Source organism: Pseudonaja textilis, chromosome 13, assembly GCF_049901715.1.
Source record: "Pseudonaja textilis isolate UNSWEBS1 chromosome 13, rPseTex1.2, whole genome shotgun sequence".
Classification (NCBI taxonomy): Eukaryota; Metazoa; Chordata; class Lepidosauria; order Squamata; family Elapidae; genus Pseudonaja; species Pseudonaja textilis.
In genome coordinates, this window is record NC_142002.1 from 17,761,570 (window position 1) to 17,785,600 (window position 24,031).

A 24,031-nucleotide genomic window follows, 5' to 3' on the forward strand; every position below is an offset into this window, starting at 1 on the left:
TTTTCTATTCTATTCTAGTCTATACTATTCTATTATATTTTCTATTCTATTCTATTCTACTTTATTCTATTCTATTCTTTATTCTGATATTTTATTCTATTCTATTCTTTATTCCGATATTCTATTTTATTCTTTATTGTACTATTCTGTTCTATTCTATTCTTTATTCTGATATTTTATTCTATTCTATTCTTTACTCTGGTATTCTATTCTATTCTATTCTATTCTATTCTATTCTGTTTTCTATATTCTTTCCTATATTCTATTCGGTTTCGTTCTGCTCTGCTCTCTTATTATTCGCTTCTCTGTCTCAAGGGAAAGCAAGAATGAGAGCTTTCAGGCAAAGAAAGCGCAACCAGCTTCGCCCCAGCCCAAAAAGCACCACGGACGAGGCGCGTCCGGTCCCGGCGAAACCCAACCCGGGTTCGCAGAAGAAGAAGAAGAAGACGAACCGCTGTCACCTGACCCGAAACCTCCCGGCCAATCAGAGCCCGAGGAGGGGCCTGGAAGCCTTTGGAACCGAGCGGGTGCTTTAAAAAGCCAGCCAAGTTGTACGCTCCGCTTTAAACCCCGGGCATCTTCGCCGGATGAAGCTGGGCAAAAAAAAAAAAGCGGAGCGACGCCGGAGTGAAGCCGTTTTCGGCGCCGGGCGAGCGAATCCAGAGCGGGTCGGCGATCCGCGCTTCCATTTCCACCGCCGTTTTTCAACGTGGGGATGAACCCAGCACGCGTGTCTTTCTGAAAACTCCTGCCTTTCATTGAGACGCGATCCGGCGGCTTGTTTCTTTTTTTTTTACATTTATTTTTTCTGGGTAAGTCCAGGAGGGAAGCGAATTTTCTTTTCTGTTTTTTTAATGTTTTTTTTAATTTAAATAGTTTTTTTTTTTAACCTTTAACATCCCACAAAAGTGCTTGGGGGAACAGTGTATTTAGTCTGGGTCAGTGTACTTTAGGTACAATACAAATAACAATAATAATACCATTTAGGGATATAGAATAATAATAATCTCAACTCCTAACATAGTAACCTATCCCTAGTAGAACAGAATAGAATAACAGAGTTGGAAGGGACCTTGGAGGTCTTCTAGTCCAACCCCCTGCCTAGACAGGAAACCCTCTACCATTGCAGACAAAGGGGTATCCAACCGCTTCTTTAAAACGTCCAGTTTTGGAGCATTTACAACTTCTGGAGGCCAGTTGTTCCACAGGTGAATTGCTTTAGCAGTCAGGAAATTGCTTTAAAAAAGAGAGAGGGGTTAAAAGATTGGCGTGAGTTAGACAATAAATCTTCCTTGCCTGCAGAAATTGTGAGTGCTCCAACGTTGGGAGTTTTTAAGAAGAGACTGGGCAACCTTTCGTCTGCAATGGTATAAGTTTTCCTGCTTGAGAAGGGGGTTGGACTAGATGGCCTCCGAGGTCCCGTCCAACTCTTTTATTCTATTATTGTGTTGCTGGAATTGGGTATGTCTGGTTTAATGAAAAAGAAGGACTAGGGGAGACGTGATAGCAGTCTTCCAATATCTCAGGGGCTGCCCCAAAGGAGAGGGAGTCAAGCTATTCTCCAAAGCACCTTAAAGGCAGGACAAGAAGCAATAAGGATGGAAACTAACCAAGGAGAGAAGCAAGTTAGAACTAAGGAGAAATTTTCTGACTGTTAGAACAATTAAACAGTAGAATGATGTGCCACAATAAGTTGTGGGTGCTCCATCAGTGGAGGTTTTTAAGAAGAGACTGGACAGCCATTTGTCTTTGGTGGTGTAGGGTTTCCTGCCTAAGCAGGGGGTTGGACTAGAAGACCTCCAAGGTCCCTTCCAACTCTATTTTTCTTTTTTTTTCTTTTCTTTTCTTTTCTTTTCTTTTCTTTTCTTTTCTTTTCTGTTCTTTCTCTTTCCATTACATTCCATTCTATTCTAAGGCCCCTTCCAACTCTATTCTATTCTATTCTATTCTATTCTATTCTATTCTATTCTATTCTATTCTATTCTATTCTATACTATTCTATTCTATTCTATTCTATATATTTTACATTCTATTTTGTTCCATTCTATTTTTATTCCTTATTCTATACTTATTATTCTGTTCTGTTCTACTCTATTCTATTCTGTTTATACTCTATTCTTATTCCTTTATTCTTATTATTCTGTTCTGTTCTGTTCTGTTCTGTCCAGTTCTATTCTATTCTATTCTATTCTATTCTATTCTATTCTATTCTATTCTATTCTATTCCATTCCATTCCATTCCATTCCATTCCATTCCATTCCATTCCATTCTCTATTCTATTCCTACTTTATTTTTATTCCTTATTCTATTCTATTCTTTCCTATTTCTATTCTATTCTTCTATATATAAAACGAAAGAGGTGTTTTTACGACGTTAAAAAGATGACCACAAACACAGTATAAAATAATAGATCTAGAAATATAAAACTCACCCCGTTCCTTTCTTCTCTTCTCCTTGGCTCCTCAGCAGGCCACAATATTTCGGGAAGATGACGTCTGTATTGGCCCGAAGCCAAAGCCTGCTCTCTGTCCCAGAAATCTTGATCAGCGCAGCTGTTTTCTGCCTGCTGCTCCTTCTCTTCAAAACCCGGCAACGGATCCCAGCGGGGTTAAGGAAGCTCCGAGGGCCGAGGGGGTATCCCTTTATTGGAAACATCTTGGACCTGGGGAAAAACCCTCACCTGGCTTTGACCGGGCTGAGCCAGAAGTATGGAGACATCATGCTCATTCACCTCGGCGCAAGGCCGGTCGTGGTGCTGAGTGGGTTAGAAACCATCAAGCAAGCTCTGGTGAAGCAAGGGAGCGACTTTTCCGGGCGCCCAGACCTCTACAGCTTCCAGTTCATTGGTGATGGACAGACGTTTACCTTTGGTCACAATTCCGAGGAAAGCTGGCGTGTTCGCCGAAGGCTGGCCCAGAACGCACTCAAGACCTTCGCGGGCTCCACCAGCCCAAACTCATCGATGTGCCTGCTGGAGGAACATGTCTCCAAAGAAGCGGAGTACCTGGCCGCCAAGTTCCGAAATCTGATGAAGGAGAAGGAGAGCTTTGAGCCCTTCCAGTACGTGGTCATCTCCGTGGTCAACGTCATCTGCGCCATGTGTTTCGGCAAGCGTTACGACCACGAGGATCAGGAACTTTTGAAGATAGTGGACATCAACAACGATTTTGGGCTGGTGGCCGCCTCCGGAAACCCGGCTGATTTCTTCCCGATCCTCCAATATCTTCCCAGTCGCAGCATGGAGGCTTTCAAAGATCTCAACCGGAGATTCAACGTGTTGATGAAGAAGCTGGTGGAAGAACATTATGAGGGCTTTGACAAGGTGTGTCATTAGAGATTAGGAATATATAGATATAGATATAGATATGGAATATATACAAGGCTTAGAGGGGAGCATTGGAAGGGGGTTATATCTTGACTTGACTTGAGTTGACTTGACTTGACTTTATTGTCATTGCATCTCGTACAACGAAATCAAACACCATCTTCAGTGCACATCATGACCATGAACATGAAAATAAACACAAACACACATCCTTCACACATTGAACCAGAAATCACCAACACTGTACCAACACCGCACTATACAGCAGAATTCAACAGAGCTCCTGCCCTGGGATAGAAGCTGTTTTTCAGCCTATTTATTTACTGAGTTAACCAAGATGGCCGAACATGCTAAGCAAAGCAAAGTAGGCATATCATGGCTTGATGTGATATATGAATTCCAGCACTGTGGTTTCAATATGACCTGAGTCAGCAGAGTATCTGGACCCAGCCAATCCTGGCTTATTCAACAAACCACGGTTAACCAATACTCAGTGAGAATGACTCCTAATGACCTAGTTGCAGGAAAAAAAAGTTTGACAATGTGGTCATCTAAATAACAAGGTGGGGGTTCTTTGTGAAATCGGGAGTCGTGTGGTCTGGAAGTTGGGGGTCACATTTGTCCTTCTGGTCTGTATTGCAGAATAACATCCGAGATATCACGGACTCCCTCATCAGCTTCTGCCAGGATAAAAAACCAAACTTAAACGCCAAGGATGCCCTGGAGGATAAGAACATTGTTGGTATCGTCAACGAACTCTTTGGAGCTGGTAAGAAACCCTTGTCCTAAAAGCCTTTTTCTCCTTCCCCATTTGCTGATCATTCCAGTACCATCCATTTGACAGACAGGTGTCAATGCATTTAAAGAAAATAAACCTTTTCTAGCCATCAAGTCCCGTCTCTGGTTCGTAACTCCCCCAGTTGCATAAATTGGGTCCTATGGTTCCATGTTTCTCAGCCATTACTGTATCTTCCCTGGGTTTTTTGGGTCAAGACATAATTTGACAGATGGAAAGGGGGATGAATCCTCTTCCTCATCTCCGGTAGTCTTGCATACGATAATGACATTTTTAACTTGGGAGGGTATAACATTTTTTTTTTTTCAATAGAGTCCTCCAGATTTAATTTAACCCTATCATCTGGAGACTTTTGAGAAGGAGTAGTACAGTGGCGCAGAAGTGGAGCTTCAGGCTAAAAACCTTTGGCAACTTGCAAAAACAATGCCATTCCCTCAAGCCGCTTCCTGACCATGCTTGATTTTATTCTCCAAACTGAGCTAAGGCACGGGGGCTTAGCAAAATGTTTGAACCCGGGAAGCATCAAAGCCCCTGATGAGTTAGCATTAGGCACGGCTTACATGTGTACGGTTAAACAAAAGCATTTAACACCATCCAATCTGCAATTACTATGTTTGATGCTTAAATGCTTTTTTTCTTTTTTGTGTCTGTTCAGGATTTGATACTGTCACTACTGCCCTGTCCTGGTGCCTTCTGTATCTGGTGACTTACCCAGAAATCCAGAAGAGAATTCAAGAAGAACTAGGTAAATTACAAATCTGTCGACTTTTAAAAAGTCCCCTTTCCAAGAGTGGCTTTCCATCCATCTTCTGTTCTTATCTATTTACTTATCTGTATCCCATTCTTATTGTTTTTACAAATAACCCCAGGTGCTGAATATATCCAACACACCTCCTATTTGGGGATATTGGGGTGGGAGAGAGTGATTGGCCCAAAGTCACCCAGCTGGCTTTTGTGGGACTTGAACTCACCATCTCCTATTATTATTACCTTTATTGTCAGAGTGCAACATGTGTACAGTGAGATTGTATTTTACGTGCCTTCACCAGCAGACCAAACGGTTCTTTATTTCTGTTTTTCGTCTGACCCACAGACCAAATCATTGGAAGAGAAAGGACCCCCAAGCAATCTGACCGTGCCATGCTGCCTTATTCTGAAGCTTTTATGTACGAGATGTTCAGACATTCGTCCTTCATTCCCTTCACAATCCCTCATTGGTAAGATTGATTTGTCTGGAGAGTAACTTATGTTAGAAAATCAGAGGTCACTATGACACAAAGGAGTTAGCAAGTGATCCAGGGCCTTGAGTCTCACTTTCCAGAGAGTTTGGAACAAATATATGAGAGAAGAGCAGGCGTAGTTAAGCTTGTCACCAGCTTAGAGTTGTTAGGTCGCCACCAACGGTCCAAATCCCAGCCCTCTTGAATTCCCTTGACTCTTCTCTAAGCGCCAAATTAATATAGAACTTTAATTGACTAGATTCTTTTGTGCAGGCTAGAACAATAATTCTTATGAACTGCAACTTCACGTAGAGTCCTGATTTTGTTGTGGGTGAACTCAGCTCATTGTGGTAGATGTGTTGTGGATTTCAACCAACTGTGCCTTAGTGTGATGTATGAACACATCTCCAAGGTGACTCTAGAGTAGTAGAAAATATTATTAGTGACTAGCAGGAGATAGCAGTTTGTCAACGGCTAGGCTTGCTATGTGCATAACCTCCATGTTTTTAAAAGAAGTTTATTCAATCTTATCAAAAGAACTGACTGTATTCATGCGGTTCTATTAATAGTAGTCAGCCTGTTACCGCAAATATTTTCTTTCTCTTTAGCACCACTAGAGACACTGCATTGAATGGCTTCTACATTCCAAAAGATACCTGCGTGTTTGTGAACCAATGGCAGGTCAACCACGATCCGTAAGTATTGCCAAGAACAGTTCTCTAACTCCTTGCCAAGGCAAGCAATATAAAAGAATTCTACATGCAATGGATTAAAATCTGGGTTGCTTTTAGGGCCAGGCAGCACCTTAGATGTCAGACATGGCTGCTTTAAAGAGCTGCAGTAAGGGCCTACTGCGATGGGTTCGGACTTGACTTTGCAACTAACAACAGTAAGGGCTAGTATGACACTTTTGCACATTTAAAAAACCCACCTTTGTGGAACTGAGTCAGACTTTTCACAGCCCCTGCTAGCTAGTTGCAATTGTGGTTGTAAGTCAAACTTGAATATCCCCGTATTTGGGATTAAGTAGTAGTAGAAAAAGTAACGAGAGCTTTGGAGGCTTCTTACAAGTCTTTGGGTGGGTGGAAATGCTATCTGGTCCTTCCCATCTTTATTCTAGATTTTCCAGCCTTGGCAACTTCCAGGTTTGTGGACTTTAGTTCCCAGAATGCTCATCGATGGCCATTGCTGGCAGTGGAATTCTGGGATTTGAAGTCCACACACCTGGGAATTTACATTTAGAGGAATTTCGGGCATATGCTGCGTCAATTTAATTCAGATCATTTAACAGAACATCTATTCCTGAAGAGGTATGTGTTGGTACGCTCACAAAAGATCTTACCTGATTGCCAAATCCATTTGGCAATTGGAAGATCTGTCTAAAAGTTGAGACTGGATGACATCTCCGCAAAACCTTACTGGGTTCCATAGAGGTTATTATGGAAGGAGCAGATTGGCAAATTTTGGAAGTCTTGTTCCACCCCACAAGTAGTTGCTTTAATCTGGCTAGGCGAAGGACATTTGAATGTGTGGTTTCTCCTCATCTGCTTTGAGAGCTTTGTAAAGGGATAACCACGATCAGGGGGTCTCCAACCTTGGCAACTTTAAGACCTGTGGACTTCAACTCCCAGAATTCCTCAGCCAGTCGGAGGTTGGAGACCCCTGACCAAGATGGTGTGTTTACTTTTTTTATTTTTTTCCCCAGGAAACTTTGGAAGGAGCCTTCTGTTTTCAACCCAGACCGATTTCTTGCAACCGACGGGACAGGAATAAACCGAGTGGAGTGTGAAAAAGTGATGACCTTTGGCTTGGGCAAAAGGCAATGCATTGGACAGAACATCGCAAAATGGGAGGTGTTCCTGTTTCTGACGACTTTGGTGCAAAAACTGGAATTCACTCTGTCTGGCAGAGAGATGATGGATGCAACTCCCCAGTATGGCCTGACCATGAAATACAAGAAATGCGAACACTTCCGGGTTAAGCCTCGTTTCTAGCATGGAAAATCCAGAACGAATGGAGACTGACCCTTGTCCAGAAAGGAAGAAGAGGGGTTACATATTCTAATAGGATTTGTTGTTTGGTTTGGAGTGGCTCAGCCACCCCCAATGATGTTACTAGCTTGCTGCAATATGTATCTGGGGAATTTATATCTTGGGGATAATCTCATTAGGTCTTTTATTAGCGCAAAAGAACGTCCTTTGAATTGTCTCAGAACGTAAATTGATCTAAGCAGGTGCTGGATTTGAACCTTGAATAATCCTGTGTATTTGTGACTGGACAATTCACACTGAACGGAAGGGTTTTCCCAACGTGGCGTTATTTCATGAGGTTCTTGCCACAGGTGTAAAAACTATATAGCAGGTAGAGCTGAGAAGCACAATGATGAATTGTTACAGCTGGGAAGTCTTGCTGAAAAGGCATTTCTAAAATTCTGCGCTTCTATTGGAACGCGGACAGGATTTCCATGTATAATATACAGCATATTCTTTGTATGTCAAAGGTAGAGTCCTTCAGACTCGTTGTCCATGTGCAAGAGGAACGTTATCAACACATCTAGGTACACCAAAGTAGGTAGCCATCCATACGTGCAAATTCCAGTTCTCCTTCTAAGATGCTCAGCCATACAAAATGAAGAAGATGGGTTGTTGTTGTTTTGCAAGGGATAGCATCTGGAATTTTGCAAATAACAGGGAGAGAAGCAGAGTCCAAATCAGGGGTCTCCAACCTTGGGAACTTTAAGACTTGTGGACTTCAACTCCACAAGGTTGGAGACCACCCTGATCTAAATCTTTGCAAGAGGCCGGAAATGCAACCTGGATCTATTTGCAAGAGAACGGGGTGGGGTGGAAGTAGAATTTTGCAAGGTGACATGGGTGGAATCTGGATCTAGATCTTGGCAAAGTAACAAGATCTGGGCCTGGATGTTGGCATAGGGATGTTCTGGTCTAGATCTCCCCAAAGTGGATGGGATCTAAATCATTGCAAGATTACAGGGAAGGAATCAGTCTAGAAAGTAGGCGGGATGGTGCTACCTAAAACCTATCATACACTTGTCTTTATTGGCCATTTATGTCATGACTTTGAACTTGCCGCTGTCTTATCGTAATCTACCTCGCAGGCTTTCTTGTACAAGAAATAATATGTATACCTCCTTGGCATTCTTAAGAGGAAAACTGAAATTAAAATACGACAAAAATGAACTAAGGCATTTTAAGTGTGACAACTAGGGAATTGTGCTTGATAAAGGTGCTTTGAATTATTAAATGCACTTTATGTCTCAATTATCTGCCTAAGAGGCACTGATTCTGCTGAAGTGTGTGTCAAATTCTAGCGTAGATATTAAAATTTAGGGGACCCAGAAGGTCTCTATGAAGCATTGTATATATTGTAAAAATAAAAATAAAAAACGGCTTTCTATGAGATGGTTTTCCAGTTTGTCAATTGCACTTTTGAAGGAAAATCGGATAATATTTTAAAGGGATACAAGCCTTTAGGAAAACAGTCATAAAAATGGCAACCTGATGCTTTTCTGAATAACATGTTGGGGATTTTGAGTTACACATTCTTGTGGATTTTGCTACATGATGAAAAGAGTTTTCCTAGAAAGTTTTGACATTATGACATTTCCAAGATCTGGGTTATGATCTAGCTCAGGGGTCTCCAACCTTGGCAATTTTAAACCTGGAGGACTTCAGCTCCCAGAATTCCCCAGCCAGTTTTGCGGACTTCAATTCCCAGAATGCTGGCTGGGGAATTCTGGGAGTTAAAGTCCTCCAGGCTTAAAATTGCCAAGGTTGGAGACCCCTGAGTTAGCTCACTATTTCTCAACCTTGGTAACTTTTAAGACCCCCTAAACTTCCATGCCCTTGGCAGTTATAAAAATAGAGTAACATAAATGAATACAACTCCCATAAGTCCCCAACTAGGGGGATTCTGAGAGTTGAAGTCCAACGCATCTTAAAAGCATGCGAAGTGAGGAATTCTGGGAATTGGAGTCCTAACTACGTTTAAGGTTGAGAAACGCCCACTGAGCTTCCCGAAGCGTCCCCAAATATCGCCAATGCGCATGCCCAGCACTCGGCCCGAGCCTTTTCTACCCGCCTCTCACGTATGCGCCCTCCGAGTACCTTCCCACGAAGACCATCGCCTGTGCGTCCCATCCCTAGAAAGCCTTAAAAGCGAGGCGGAAGCGGAAGTGACGCCTACTTCCCCTGCTGGGCGACATTTCCGGAGCGAAGGCGTCTGAAGAGAAGAGTCGAGCGAGGCGGAGACTGGAGTCCGCGGTTCCTCGGCTGCTCGTCCCAGGTGTGGAAGCGGTCGCGGGGAGGCCTGTGCGGGGGCCCGCCGGCGTCCTTCTCCGCCGTTCCGAGGGCCAGGGCCGCGGCTGCTCCGCCGCTCCGCTGCTCCGCCGCTCCCCCGCCTGGGGGGCTGTTCAGGCAGAGGCGCGAGGGGAGCGGCCACGCCCCTTTTGGGAGGAGAGTGACGTCACTCCCTTCCCCCAGTTCAGTACATGGGCCAGAATGAAGAGGTTGGGGTCCCCGAAAGGCGAAGACCCGGGTTCGAGTCTCACCTTTGCCATGATGGTCCTGGGGGTGTGTGTGTGTGGCTCCCCCTCCCCCTTAAAAGGGAACTTACTTGGGGGAGTCCTCCCAAGTCCAATGGGGGGAGCCTCCCCCCTCCCCATTTTATCCTCCCCCTGATGGCTGGAGAAGGGAACTGTCCGAAGGGGTTCGCTGGGCTTCCAGCGCAGGCTTTGAACCTGCAACCTCAGCCAGTTTCACACGTGTGGACAACAGATCCCAGAATACCCGGCGAAAGGCGCCTTTGTCCACCTGCCCATCTGTCGGATAGGTAGACTGGTAGGCGGACAGACGGATAGGTTGATGGACAGATAGGTTGATGGACAGATAGGTGGACGGACAGATAGGTTGATGGACAGATAGGCAGACAGACAGATAGGTTGATGGACAGATAGGTGGATGGACAGATAGGTGGACGGACAGATAGGTTGATGGACAGATAGGCAGACAGACAGATAGGTGGATGGACAGATAGGTGGACGGACAGATAGGTTGATGGACAGATAGGTTGATGGACAGATAGGCAGACAGACAGATAGGTTGATGGACAGATAGGTGGACGGACAGATAGGTTGATGGACAGATAGGTTGATGGACAGATAGGCAGACAGACAGATAGGTTGATGGACAGATAGGTTGATGGACAGATAGGCAGACGGACAGATAGGTGGACGGACAGATAGGTGGACGGACAGATAGGTTGATGGACAGATAGGTTGATGGACAGATAGGTGGACGGACAGATAGGTTGATGGACAGATAGGTAGACAGACAGATAGGTTGATGGACGGACAGGTTGATGGACAGATAGGTGGACGGACAGATAGGTTGATGGACAGATAGGCAGACGGACAGATAGGTTGATGGACAAGTGGACGGATAGATAGGTTGATGGACAGATAGGCAGACGGACAGATAGGTTGATGGACAGATAGGTTGATGGACAAATGGACGGATAGATAGGTTGATGCACAGATAGGTGGACGGACAGATAGGTTGATGGACAGATAGGTTGATGAACAAATGGACGGATAGATAGGTTGATGGACAGATAAGTTGATGGACATACAAAAGCGACTGGTGGGCAGACAGAACGGTCCACTAAACCCATTGAATAACTTTGGGCAATCGCTCTCGCTTAACCTGATCTACGGGCCAGGCTGTTTGGTAGTGGATAAAAAAAAAAGATTTAATCCTTCCAAAGTATCTCAAGGATTATTTCAGGAGCCCTTGGTGCCTTCTGAGCCTGGTTGTTCGCTTGTGGGCCTTTCCTCGCCCAAGGTCATCCGTGCAACCAAGCTCAGAGAGCATCAAGGACCCTCCAGTCCTCCTCCTCCTCCACTCCACAAACCCCACTCCCTCCTAGCACTGACGATGTTCCCTAGATGGGTAATGAAATGTCTGCAATAAAATCACAAAGTTCAGAGATCAACAAGGACAGCACAGTTCTCCTCCTCCTCTTCCTCCTCCTCCTCTCTCCACAAACCCTGCTCCCTCCTAGCACTGATGATGTTCCCTAGTTGGGTAATGAAACGTCCACAAGAAAAACACCAAGCTCAGAGGGCGTCAAGGATTCCACGGTCCAACCCTGAGCTAAAATATGCTCCTCTGGTGCAATATATGTTAGTTCATCACCCCTCTGATTGTTTTGCAGCAATCACGGGAATCATGGCTACGGATTGGCTCGGAAGCATCGTCTCGATCAGTTGTGGAGACAGCTTGGGAGTCTACCAGGGAAGAGTGTCTGCTGTGAATCAAGCCAGCCAGACAATTTCACTCACGCGACCTTTCCATAACGGAGTCAAGTGTTTGGTGCCAGAGGTTACCTTCAGGTAAATGCTCCTCTGTGACTCTTCATTGAGGCTTGAAAACTGTTGTAGTTTTTTCTTTCTGAAAACACCCATTGCAAGGAGCATTACAGATTTATGGTGCGCATCGTCTATGCTTCGTTTTTTTTCGGGGCTTCTAGCTGTTGTCAAATTGACTTGCTGTCTTTTTTTTATAGATATATAAATTTGTGCAATGTATGTTTATAAGGGAGGTGGGTTGTTTGGAAACCCAGCAGCCTGGAAGTCTGTCCATGCTTACAAAAAGGAGCTAAAGAATAGCTTGTTGCAGGAGCACCTGAACATTGTTTACAACTCGTCATCTCAGAGAAAAGGTTTCACAAACTTGCCACTTTTTTTTTTCCCTCCACTTACCGCGTTTATATTTTGGGAAAGGTTCTTCTGGCAGTGTAGTTTCTTGATGGTTAAACTATGAACCAGGATGATGTATGTATGTTCCTATATAGCACTCTTTCCCCAAACCGGAAGCCCTCGAGATGCGTAGCTTTTTCCTTTTCTACCCCACGCGGGCTAGCAGGATGCGATGAGAGGCAAGCACTCTGGCCCGTTAACCTCATCTCTGGTCCTCTCCCCTCCCCTGTTTAGGGCTGGGGATATCACTGAGCTGAAGATCTTGGAGATTCCAGGCCTTGGCGATAACGGACCATGTAGAGACTTCCAGCACCCTGACTTTGGCATGCCTGTTCTCGAGTGCCCGGGTGGCGCCAGTCAGAACGGCACTGGCAGATTGCTGAAGAAGCCTACCAGTGCTCCGCAGAACATCCCCAGGAGGACGGACGTGAAGGCCCAAGAGGTGGCTCTTTCTCCTCAGCTGCACCCCTGTTCGAAGAGCTACATGGACCGACACATGGAATCCTTGAACCCATCCAAAAACTTCCGCCGCAGGCACAACTCGTGTGAGTCTCTCCTAGGACTTCATTCCACGGTTCCACCTTGGGGTGGCTGTGGTTATACGGTCTGTTGCTCTGCCTGGTTTCTGTATGACAAAAGGACCCCAACCGTTGGGGCACCATGGGCTGGTTGTTGTGGCTGGTCGGCCGCCGGCCCCGCCAGGAGCCAAAGCAGAGGAGGAGGTGTGGGAGTCGGGATCAGCTTCAGGGCAACCCAAGAGCCCCAAGGGGGAAGAGGGAATGGAGGTGGCAGAGTGAGAGGCGGAGCCTGGGCTGTCTGTCAGCCATCAAAGGGAGAGTCAACAGCCCCTAGGTCTGGAGGTGACTGATGAGGAAGAGGAGGAACAGCTGGGTCCAGTGCCTGTCGTGCGGATGCGATGCGCAGAAGGCAGAGGAGAGGAGAGCAGTGGAAATCTATGGGCTGGTCCTTCGGACAGAAGAGCCACCGCTGCTAGCGAAGCCCCCCACCCGAGCTCTGGGGATAAAAGGAAGGGGGTGGAGATGGATAGATGTGACAGATGAGTATTCATCTTCCAGCCACCTGGACTTATTACCCTGCAGTGAGAGAGAAACATTTCGCCAGGGCTGCTGGCACTCCTAATAAAGGAATCATGGAGTTAACTTCAGAGGGTTTGCTGTGTTGGGGGAGCTGGATCAGAACACTGGTTCCATGGAGAGAGGCTTTTCCGTGGGCCGGAAGGGGCGTGGTTTTGGGGACGGCCAGCATCCCACGGATGCGGCTTCGCTGGTTTCCACGGCCTGCTTTCTGGGGCTTTAGGGGGGGAGTCTCTGCCTTTGGCGCTCTCCTCGAAAGCAAACCCCGGTCTCTTCTGACCTGTGTCCTCTTCCCTCCCAGGGTCGTCCAGTAGCCGTCATCCCAACCAAGCGACCCCCAAAAAGAGCGGCCTGAAGAACGGCCAGATGAAGAGCAAGGACGACGAATGCTTTGGAGACGACATCGAAGAGATCCCGGACACCGATTTTGACTTCGAGGGCAACCTGGCCCTCTTCGACAAGGCCGCGGTGTTCGAAGAGATAGAAACCTACGAGAGGAAGGGCGGGACACGCTCCCGGGGCACACCCAGCGAGAAGGCGGCCGCCCGCTACCGCCACGACGAGAACATCCTGGAGTCTGAGCCCATCGTCTACCGGAGGATCACCGTCCCCCAGGCGAGCAAAGAGTTCTGCACGGGTAGGTTGGCATTTTCACACGGTCACAGGTAGTAGTCCTTGTCTTAACGGCGGTTTATTTAGTGACCGCTCAAAGTCAAACATTGATTTATGGCCACTTTTCACAATTCCCAGCCGTTGTAGCATCCCCGTCACGTGATCAAAATCCAGGCACTTGGCAATTGGCTCATATTTATGATGGGGGTGACGTGACGGGGAAAGCCACGGAGAACCCAGAACCGTGTTGGCTAACTTTTAACAGCTGCAGTGCTTCGCTTAACAGCGGTGGCAAGGAAGGTCGTAACATGGGGGCAAATCTTGCCCAGCGACTGTCTCGCTTAGCCACAGAAGTTTTGGCTAAACTGAGGTGGTCAGTCGAGAGCTTCCTGTAAACCTTAGGGTGGTGCTTTGAAAAGGAAGTCCGAAGACCAAAGGTGGCTACTCTCAAAGTCTCCTTCAGATGTTCTCCCCAAAGGAGCGATTGGAGGAAGCGGCCACCACTTGCCCTCTCCTCTGAACGGTGGCCCAGTTGCGATTAGGTCTCACAGCAGAGCCGTGATTCTCGCGTGACTCGTTTCAATGGAGGGAGACTGCAGCCTAACAGAGGGAAAGGCGGTTTGAATAGAATTCTTTTTATTGGCCAAGTGTGATTGGACACACAAGGGATTTGTCTTTGGTGCAAATGCTCTCAGTGGACATTAAAAAAAGATACATTCATCAAGAGTCAAGAATCATCAGGTACAACACTTATGATAATCATAGGGTACAATAAGAGTAGAATAGAATAGAAAATAGAATAGAATAGAATCTAATTGAAAATAGAATTGGAAATAGAAATAGAATTGAATTGAATTGAATTGAATTCTTTATTGGCCAAGTGTGATTGGACACACAAGGAATTTGTCTTTGGTGCAAATGCTCTCAGTGTACATAAAAGAAAAGATACATTTGTCAGGAGTCAAGAATCATCAGGTACAACACTGAATGATAGTCATGGGGTACAATGAGCAATCAAATCATACTAGGAAACAGTCCATATAAATCGTAAGGATACAAGTGACAAAGTTACAGTCATACAATCACAAGTGGGAGAGGATGGGTGACCAGGAGTGATGAGAAGATTAGTGGTGATAGTACTGCAGACTTAGTAAATAGTTGGACCGTGTGGAGGGACTTATTTGTTTAGCAGAGTGATGGCTTTCGGGAAAAAACTGTTCTTGTGGTCTAGTTGTTCTGGTGTGCAGGGCTCTATAGCATCGTTTTGAGGGAAGGAGTCGAAACAGTTTATGTCCGGGATGTGAGGGGTCTGTAGATATTTTCACAGCCCCCTTTTTGACTTGTGCAGGATATACAGGTCCTCCATGGAAGGCAGGTTGGTAGCCATTGTTTTTTCTGCAGTCCTAATTATCCTCTGGAGTCTGTATCTGTCCTGTTGGGTTGCAGAACCAAACCAGACAGTGATAGGGGTGCAGATGACAGACTCAAGTCATTCCTCAGTAGAACTGGATCAGCACCTCCTTGGGCAGGCAAAAAGCCTTATTGGGCTTGCAGGCAACCAAGCGAAGCCGGCAGTTGTGATAAAGGCGTGGAGCAAACGGGGGCAGGATTTGGCATCAATGGGAATGAAACGGAAGCGTAATGGCCTCCTTCGGTGCCCCTTGCAAAGCTGTGTCGGCAGCATCTACCTTGGCAGTCAGCAACCCCGGCGATACCATATCCCATCCTAAGCCCGTTTGTTCTCCTCTTCGATCTCCCAGCCCTGGTGTAATTTAAATCTGGCTCGGGGCCAGCCTCCGGTTGCAGCTCCATCATTACACATTTTGTTTTCCTCCAGCTTTACACGCTACCTTGTTTTTTTTTTTTTTTACATTGCCGCCGCCTTCACTGAGTTTATTTAAGCCCGTCTGGTTGTGATAAGCTGGTCCAACTGGTTGCCCTTGCGTGAGGGAGCAGCAGGGAGGGGAATCCTCTGGGTTCTCTCACGCCCCCATCCGAGAGCAATGAATGCAGCCTCGTCCTTGCGTGCAACGGGGCCGTGTAATTGCACACCTTATCTTTCTCCTGTCCTCAGCAAGATTCCCCTTATGTGAAGGGCCCTTAGGAGCCAAGAGCTGCGAAGGCACGCAAGGCCAGCAAAAGGAAGGTGTTGAAAGAGACCTGTTTTCCCTGGAAGGTAGCCCAGTCCTCACACCCTCACCATTCACCACCTCCGGGGCTCAAAGGCAGTGCACATCGTCCTCAGGTTACACCCAGTCGCTAAGCGCTTGCTTACTTCCCAAACTTGGCTCGGGGCAAGCGGTGGGCTTGCGTATAAAAACCCCCATGTTCACAGCATAACAAGAGTTGGAAGGGGCTTTGGAGGTTTTCTAGCCCAGCCCCCTGCTTGAGCTGTTAGGAATGATAGTCACCTAACAGTTGGGTTGGCAATATATAAAACCAGGATAGTCGTTTAATGCCGTTGTATCTTGAAGAGAACGCTGTACTTGTGATTGGCTGAGGTTCCTCCAACGGCCATGAGATGGAGCCAGAAACCTGGTTTGTTCTTGCATTTGCCTTTTGCCTGATCGCCGTTCTGCTTGGATTGCTGTGAGTCTTGCAACTGTTCGCAAACTCTGTTTACTGAATTTTGTTTATGATACTGGACTTCATTTTTGGATTATCCCTGGACTGATACTAGCGGCTTTAACCGTGTATGATTTGGACCGTTTGTTGGACTTTGTTTACCCGTTTACTGGAAGTATAACCTACATTTTACTATTCAGTGTATCTGTATGCTGGTTGTGTGTTATTCATTACCACACTCACTATGTTTCCCTGAGTGCACTCATTCTCCTAACGGGGAATACCTCAACAGGAGACCCTCTACCAGTGATAGTTAATCTTTTCGGCACCAAGTGCTGAAACGGGAGCGCGCACACACCAAACAGGAACCAACTGCTGAAATACCCGCTGAAAACCCACTGACAAGAAATTCCTCCTTAATTCCAGGTTGCTTCTCTCCTTGATAAGTTTCCATCCATTGTTTCTTGTCCGGCCTTCTTTGGTGCTTTGGAGAATAGGTTGACCTCCCCTCTTCTTTGTGTGATGTCTCATTAATGACCACTTGAGCAGTGGTCTCCAACCAGTGGACCAGGGACCACTGGTGGTTCATGAGAAAATTTTGGTGGTCCGCAGAGAAATGTCCCCCCCCCCCCCAAGTAATTAATCCAGGCTGAGCAGGAACACAAGGCTGTGCCACCCACATGGCCCGTGGGACCACAAGGCTTGTGTTGCTTGCATTGTGAACAACATGTAGTGAGGGGAGGAGGAAGAGGGGGGACGGGGGGACTTGCCCCAATCGCCCCACGTGCCTGGCCTGGCCACTGGCCTGCTTCTTTCCACTGCTTGCTTCTTCTGCTTTTGGCTGCATGCAAGGAAAGCAGCCAAAGTCTTTCTTTCTCTCCCCCAAATGTGTCTTTGGGACCCTGCAAGTTATCCTGCTCCAAGAGGCTGCGCTGGCAAAGACTCATTTCTGGCAGAGTTTGGGGGAGAGAAAGAAAGACTTCTGCGGCTTCTGCTGCTTTCCTTGCATGCAGTCAAAAGTCTTTCTCTCTCTCTCCTCCTAAGAACAGTGCTGGAGACGGTATCCTGCAATCCCAAATAAAGAACGATCGATCGGTAGGAACGTTCCTGCAGACGGTGGGGGACGTTCCTGCAGACTTTTTGGGTGGATTTTCCCAGGGTCTCTGGTCGGCGGGATTTAAAAAGATGAGTTTGGTGGTCCCTGAGGTCCAAAAGGTTGGCGACCACTCCACTTGAGGACTACCTATATTACTGTAACCAGGGCTGGGGCCTCTCTGACTTTGAACATATAGGACTGTTTCTTTTGCAATAAAAGTTATCCCTGTTGTAGTCGGCGTTTCAAGAACAAAGTAGCCGTAGCATTGATACTTAATGTAATAAAGCCGATAAAGATAAGGTGGGGACTTTAATTGGCTGTGAACACGCAAGGTCAAACTACACACTGCTTGGCCGCTCTTTTTCTGTGCAATAAATAAGCTTGTCAACAAGAGACATTAAACAACTTCTTGTTGCCAGCTGGGTTCACAAGTCATGGTTCCCTTCGATTTGATTGAGATCACCTATCCCTCTAAAGCCAAACCCAGGTTCTGTTACTCTTAAAAAAAAAAAAACGATCTTGGGGTTACTCAGGCAGGTGTCCCCTGAAGATTTGGCATTGAGACTACTGAAAGACTACTAAAATACTCTTGCAGAATAATCATCTTTTTTCTTTGCATAGTTTTACCTTAAGGAAGGAATGAGGTTCTTGTATTTGAGGGGCTGCCACAGAGAGGAGGAAGGGGTCAAGCTATTCTTCAAAGCCCCCGAAGGCCAGGCAAGGAATAATGGATGGAAACTGAACAAGGAGAGATTCAACCTGGAAACAAGGAGGAATTTTCTGACAGTTGAGAACCATCAATCCATGGAACAGAAGTTGCCTTCCGAAGTTGTGGGAGCTTCATCACTGGAGGCTTTCAAGAAGAGACTGGACTGCCATCTGTCAGAAATGGTGTAGGGTCTCCTGCTTAGATGGGGGGTTGAACTAGATGACCTACAAGGTCCCTTCCAACTCTGTTAATCTGTAACAATGGGCTCTGGTAGCTGAAAAAAGTCTCAGTAACTCCTTTAGCGTGATGGAGGTGTTGGTGACTGTAGTTCACCACATCTGGAGGGCCACAACCTCCCTGCTTCTTGAAGGTATGGATTCTGTACATCAGCTCTGAAACCAGCTTACGTCTTGGGAGAGCACATAGTTCCTTCCTTGAGCTTTGTATGACCCACTTTGTCGACGGTCCTAAAGAACTCTGGGATGGGATGGCCAAGTTTAAAAGGGTCAAGTCCCATCGCTTAAACCTGGCCTTCCTTTGGGTGGTGACTTAGGTGATGGATCTGCCCTCCTCCTTTTGTTCAAGGGCCCATTGATAACTCTCCTCCAATTCTGCGTTTCAGATTCCGGCTTGGTCGTCCCGAGCGTCTCTTACGAGCTGCACAAAAAGCTGCTTTCCGTGGCGGAGAAGCATGGCTTGACTCTTGAGCGGAGGTTGGAAATGACAGGTGTGTGCGCCAGCCAGATGGCCCTGAGTTTGCTCGGAGGACCCAACAGGTAAAAGGATTCAAAGTTCCTTTTCTCAAGAGAAGCAACAAGCTTTTCTCCTCTGCACCTTGGGTCAGCTTTGGAAGGAGACCAGATGCTCCCACACTGCCACATTTTGAGCCTGGGAAAATGGGAGGGGGGAATTTCTTGGAGTGTATATGTAGTTAGACATAACAACATTCTTTTTCTAATTCAAGGTCATGTTATTTCTGCACCTGGGTGAGGGGAAGTCTCAAGTTGGGATGGATGGCGATTGGGGCATGGGGTGCGATGATTGGTGAGTGGGTGGATTTGTAGTTTTTACTTATTGCAAGGAAGCCCAGTACTTTCAGATTCAGGATTCCCCAGATGTGCCAGTTTTACTGTCCAATTAAAACCGAAGATGTCTCGGAGTTATTTGTTGGAGTGGAGGTTTCCAGGAACGCTGACACCTTTGCCTGTAAATTCACACTTCAACAAAACTCAATCCTCCTTTGCTTCCAGGCTGAACCCTAAAAACATCCACCAGCGACCCACCGTGGCCTTGTTGTGTGGCCCCCACGTGAAAGGGGCCCAGGGGATCAGCTGTGGTCGGCACCTCTCCAATCACGACGTCGACGTCATTCTGTTCCTCCCCAATTTCGTCAAGATGCTGGAATCGATCACCAACGAGCTGACACTCTTCGGCAAGACAGAAGGGCAGCAGGTGTCCAGCATTAAAGGTAATAGCAAATGTGGAAGGGAGCCTTTTAAATTAGATGATGAGGATGAACAGTTGCAGGAACTGGGCTGGGCTAGTCTAGGGAAGAGAAGGGAAGGACCAGGGGAGACAGGAGAGCAGTCTTCCAATATTTGAGGGTCTGCCACAGAGAGGAGGAAGGGGTCAAGCTGCTTTCCAAGACAAGGAATAATGGATGGAAACTGAACAAGGAGAGATTCAACCTGGAAATAAGGAGGAATTTTCTGACAGGGAGAACAATCAACCCATGGAACAGAAGTTGCCTTTGGAAGTGGTGGGAGCTTCATCACTGGGAGCTTTCAAGAAGAGACTGGGCTGCCATTTGTCAGAAATGGTGTAGGGTCTCCTGCTTGGGTTGAACTAGATGACCTACAAGGTCCCTTCCAACTCTGTTAATCTGTTAAATTATCTCTCAATTCTTATTAGCAAGACCCCACAATCATCAAACACCATAAAAGTAAGCCTAAAACCCAAAGAGAAAGACGGGATGAAACTTTAAAAGGCTGCCTGCTACTTAAAATTATTCCAGATCCAATTTCCTCGATTTTGACACCCACCTAAAACCAAGACATTTAAGACGCGTGAATCAGGGTGCTCCCAGCACTCCATAAAACAATCCATTCCAGGGATTCAGAAGTGGAGCCCTCTAAAAGGCAGGTACCCATTTCAATGTTGGCTCATGCTACAAATAATTCGTGCTTTTCGGACTCCTGTGAACCTTCCACAAACACGTCTCAGGGGGCGAGGTCAACATTTGATATCTCTTAAAAACTCTTTTTAAGGGTTTTTAAAATCAAATGTCTTTGTTTTAAAGTGGGCAGTGGGGGGAGGCTTAGGAAGAAAGTTGGCTGATAAAAATTGTACTTCAGGGCGGTGGGGGCAGATTTGGAATATTTTTGTTGCTAGTGTCCGAGGCGCAACTGGAAGGCGACAAGGAAGTTTTGAGATCCATTGAGGCTTCTAGATGCGGGAAGCATTAGCTATTTTGACCGCCTGTTCCAGTTTGAATCTGACCAGCTCCATCTAGTGGGGAAAATGCTGGTTTGTTTTTCCATCTCAGGGATACAACCAGAACAGGTTGGATTCGGTCGCAGGCCGAGGCGACAGATTAGACCAGAGGTCCCCAAACTTGGCAATTTTTAAGACTTGTGGACTTCAACTCCCAGAATTCCTCAGCCAGCTTTGTAGATATTTTCACAGCCCTCTTTTTGACTCGTGCAGTGCACAGGTCCTCCATGGAAGGCAGGTTGGTAGTAATTGTTTTTTCTGCAGCTCCTAATTACTCTCTGGAGTCTGGGTCTGTCCTGTTGGGTTGCAGAACCAAACCAGACAGTGATAAGAGGTGCAGATTAGTGGTGTGATTCCATTTTTTTTACTACTGGTTCTGTGGGCGCGGCTTGGTGGGCATGGAAGGGGAAGGATACTGTAAAACCTCAGGTGGTATTTGCTGGTTCTCTGAACTACTCAAAATTTCCGCTGCCGGTTCTCCAGGACTGGTCAGAACCTGCTGAAGACCCACCTCTGGTGCAGATGACAGACTCCATCGTTCCTCTGTAGAACTGGATCAACAGCTCCTTGGGCAGTTTGAGCTTTCTGAGTTGGTGCAGAAAGAACCTTCTTTGTTGGGTTTATTTGATGACGTTTTTGAGGTTAAGCGTAATGTTGAGTTTCAGACAGGGGTGGGATTCAATTTTTTTAACAACCGGTTCTGTGGGCGTGGCTAAGTTGGTGGGTGTGGCTTGGTGGTCATGTTATTGGCTGGGCGTGGCCAACTCAATATCACTTACATCGAGGCACGCATCTCTTCGCCTGGCCTTTCATGACTGTGGGGATGCTGCAACAGTCATAAGTGTGAAAAATGGTCATAAGTCACTTTTTTCAGTGCCACTGTAACTTTGAATGGTCACTCCACACAAGCAAAGTACCAGCAAAGGAGGGGAAAAAAACTCCAGAGAAGTTCCTGAGACGGGAAGTCTAGTCCTGCCAAGAATGTAATAAGGGTTAACGGAGAGGCAGTTTCTGTAAGCAACACCAGAATGATTCCTCCTGCCTTCCTTACAGGATTAGGCCAGTAATTTCTTCTAACAACCGGTTCTCCGAACTGCTTAGAATGTTAACAACCAGTTCTAGCCAATAGGTGCGAACCAGTAGAATCCCACCCCTGATTTCAGACACTCCATTCGCAAATGCCTAATGCCTTCTCTTTCCTCCCCCCTATAGATCTTCCAGAGACGCCTGTTGACTTAGTCATCAACTGCTTGGATTGCCACGAGAACATTTTCCTGAGGGATCAGCCTTGGTACAAAGCTGCCGTAGACTGGGCCAACCAGAACAGAGCCCCCGTCCTGAGCTTGGACCCTCCGGTGAATGAAATGGAACAAGAAATCGACGCCAAGTGGTCTCTGGCCCTGGGCCTGCCGTTGCCGCTGGGCGAGAGGGCCGGCCGGCTGTACCTGTGCGACATTGGCATCCCGCAGAAAGTGTTCCAGGAGGTGGGCATCAATTACCACTCGCCTTTCGGCTGCAAATTTGTCATCCCTCTGCACTCGACCTAAAGGAGAGGGAAGCCTGGCTTTGTCGTCCAGGGGAGAAGACAAACCCGGTGGATCCTGACCGTATGGACACTTTTATGGACGCCTTAAGAGTGGGGGTGGGGGCGGGAAAGTATTTTTTAAAACTTCTGGCCGTGTTTCTTCTCCGAAGGAACACCGTCGCTGGCAGCAGGTCGAGAGAAAGCGCAAGGATTCTCCTTCCTCGGAGCCATCCGTGCTCCTGTGCCGTTGCCTAGAGGAGTCTTGAGGCAGCTCACGTCGATGGTGGGACGATGAGCAGGAACGTCCCCTTTTAACGCCGGAGGCCTTGCTTTGCTTGGTTGCGTTACCTGACCATTGTGATTTTTTCTTTCACACTTTTTTGGGGGGTTGGGGTTGGGGTTTTTGCTGTTTTTCAGCGCTAGAGTGGCGGGGGGACAGGTTGCTTGGGGTGCCTCCCTCGGCCTTCCACGATCACCAATGAAATGATGGCAATTCAGCTGGGCTCCTGCTAGTCCTCCTTTTCTTTCAAGCTCAAAGGTTCTTGGGCTTCCCGCGTTGGGGTCGCCATCGGGTGGCGATCGCTTGCCTCCATTCCAGGGCCAGCCCTCGCTTCTTACGGCTCAAAGGAGCCATTACTTCTCCTGCTGTGGGCCCATTGAGTGATCGGTGTCTGTGTGGGTGTCGCGAAGGACACCTGGAGTGATGGAGGAGCGGAGGGGATCGTGCCGACTTTTAGGTTTCCACCGTTGCTCGCGCCCTGCCATCTTACTGCGAAGGGGGCGCGCGGGGATTAACGGCTGTTCCTTTTCTGTGTGTATGGTGTGCATGGAGTGCGAGACTGCGTGCACAAGACCGAAAGAACTAGCTTTGTTGGGCTCATGCCGTTCCCCTTGGACACAAAGGTCCAGGAAGATTTAAACGCTCCACCCGGGCACAACGGTCTACTTTCCTTTAGAATGGGCACACAGCGCGCTGCTCGTACGGAGCGATAGAACGGATGTGATGTTCTGTCAGTTAGTCCGGAACGCCTTGCAAGAGGCAACTGGCTGGCAACAATTATGGTTCTGCACGCTGAAAAGCCCATGAAGCACTCTTTCCGTAGGCGGCGTCATAGCTTGGCTCCGCTTCCGTTTCTCCCATTTTTGTGGGGAATTGTCTTACGACGACTCTGTGGGGAACTGGGTCTTGCTACTGTGTGTGTGTGTGTGTGTGTGTGTGTGTGTGTATGAGAGAGAGTGTTCCTGCAGTCCTTAGGCACCGTCTAGATTTCAGGGGCTTCAGGTTTTTAACGAAGTGGGAAGCTTCAAAAAATCCACCACCATTCTCAGCCTTTTCTCGTCTCCAAAGATGCCGTGCAGAATTCTCATGAATCACAATGAATAAACTGCAGTAAAAGCAGCTCGCTTGCCAAGTTGTGCTCATTTTCATTCGCTCCCCACGCAGGAAACAAGTGGCCTTTCTCTCTCCCCATCCCGCCCCCCAGAACTGTCAGCCCGGACAGAAACCCGCACACTAATTTAGACTTTAAATTAAAAAAGACAAAAACTCCCTTTTTACACTCTGTAATCCCTTAATTCGGGGTAGAATTGCAGCAACTGGAAGATGCTGAGAATTTACTGGCCAGATGCCCTTCCTGATGCCTACGCATAGTTCGCAGATATTTTTTTCTGCTTTGCATTCTAGGAGAGAAACATCTATCTATGATTGAACACTCAGCCTTCCAAGTAGGAGGTGAGCCTCTTCACCACTAGGGTGCTCTCTAGGCTTAAAATAAAATTTTAAAAAAATAATAATTAAAATTGGGAGACCGGGGCAG

The 24,031-nt window shown here is 46.9% G+C and overlaps 2 protein-coding genes across 5 annotated transcripts; both read left to right on the forward strand.

Moving 5' to 3' along the window:
• Window positions 1-560: 560 nt before the first annotated feature.
• LOC113442331 (cytochrome P450 1A5-like) lies at window positions 561-8,762 on the forward strand. 2 transcript variants are annotated; one of them, XM_026709850.2, is made up of 7 exons: window positions 561-812; window positions 2,468-3,323; window positions 3,969-4,095; window positions 4,778-4,867; window positions 5,216-5,339; window positions 5,951-6,037; window positions 7,048-8,762. In XM_026709850.2, the coding sequence occupies exons 2-7, from the start codon at window positions 2,490-2,492 to the stop codon at window positions 7,334-7,336; spliced, it is 1,551 nt and encodes a 516-aa protein (XP_026565635.1). In that variant the 5' UTR covers window positions 561-812; window positions 2,468-2,489; the 3' UTR covers window positions 7,337-8,762. The 2 variants fall into 2 exon arrangements, with proteins under 2 accessions (XP_026565635.1, XP_087797683.1); XM_087941557.1 differs by having other exon boundaries at window positions 2,471-3,323.
• A 791-nt stretch (window positions 8,763-9,553) lies between these two features.
• EDC3 (enhancer of mRNA decapping 3) lies at window positions 9,554-23,613 on the forward strand. Of its 3 annotated transcripts, XR_015745126.1 has the most exons (8): window positions 9,554-9,647; window positions 11,577-11,754; window positions 12,355-12,665; window positions 13,516-13,851; window positions 18,819-18,972; window positions 19,447-19,664; window positions 21,902-23,432; window positions 23,463-23,613. XR_015745126.1 is itself a non-coding variant. In XM_026709851.2 (7 exons), exons 2-7 carry the CDS (start codon window positions 11,591-11,593, stop codon window positions 22,234-22,236), a joined length of 1,518 nt encoding a protein of 505 aa, XP_026565636.2. In that variant the 5' UTR covers window positions 9,554-9,647; window positions 11,577-11,590; the 3' UTR covers window positions 22,237-23,613. The 3 variants fall into 3 exon arrangements, 2 of the variants coding, with proteins under 2 accessions (XP_026565636.2, XP_087797684.1); XM_026709851.2 differs by having other exon boundaries at window positions 21,902-23,613; XM_087941558.1 differs by lacking the exons at window positions 21,902-23,432; window positions 23,463-23,613 and adding an exon at window positions 20,211-21,603.
• The last annotated feature ends 418 nt before the right edge of the window (window positions 23,614-24,031 follow it).

Coding starts and splice junctions, on each gene's coding strand:
- EDC3 (XM_026709851.2), top strand. CDS start 11,591: ATGGCTACGGATTGGCTCGGAAGCATCGTCTCGATCAGTTGTGGAGAC. Junction 11,755..12,354: donor GTGCCAGAGGTTACCTTCAG/GTAAATGCTCCT, acceptor TCCCCTGTTTAG/GGCTGGGGATATCACTGAGC. Junction 19,665..21,901: donor GCAGGTGTCCAGCATTAAAG/GTAATAGCAAAT, acceptor TCCCCCCTATAG/ATCTTCCAGAGACGCCTGTT.
- LOC113442331 (XM_026709850.2), top strand. CDS start 2,490: ATGACGTCTGTATTGGCCCGAAGCCAAAGCCTGCTCTCTGTCCCAGAA. Junction 5,340..5,950: donor CCCTTCACAATCCCTCATTG/GTAAGATTGATT, acceptor CTTTCTCTTTAG/CACCACTAGAGACACTGCAT. Junction 6,038..7,047: donor TGGCAGGTCAACCACGATCC/GTAAGTATTGCC, acceptor TTTTTTCCCCAG/GAAACTTTGGAAGGAGCCTT.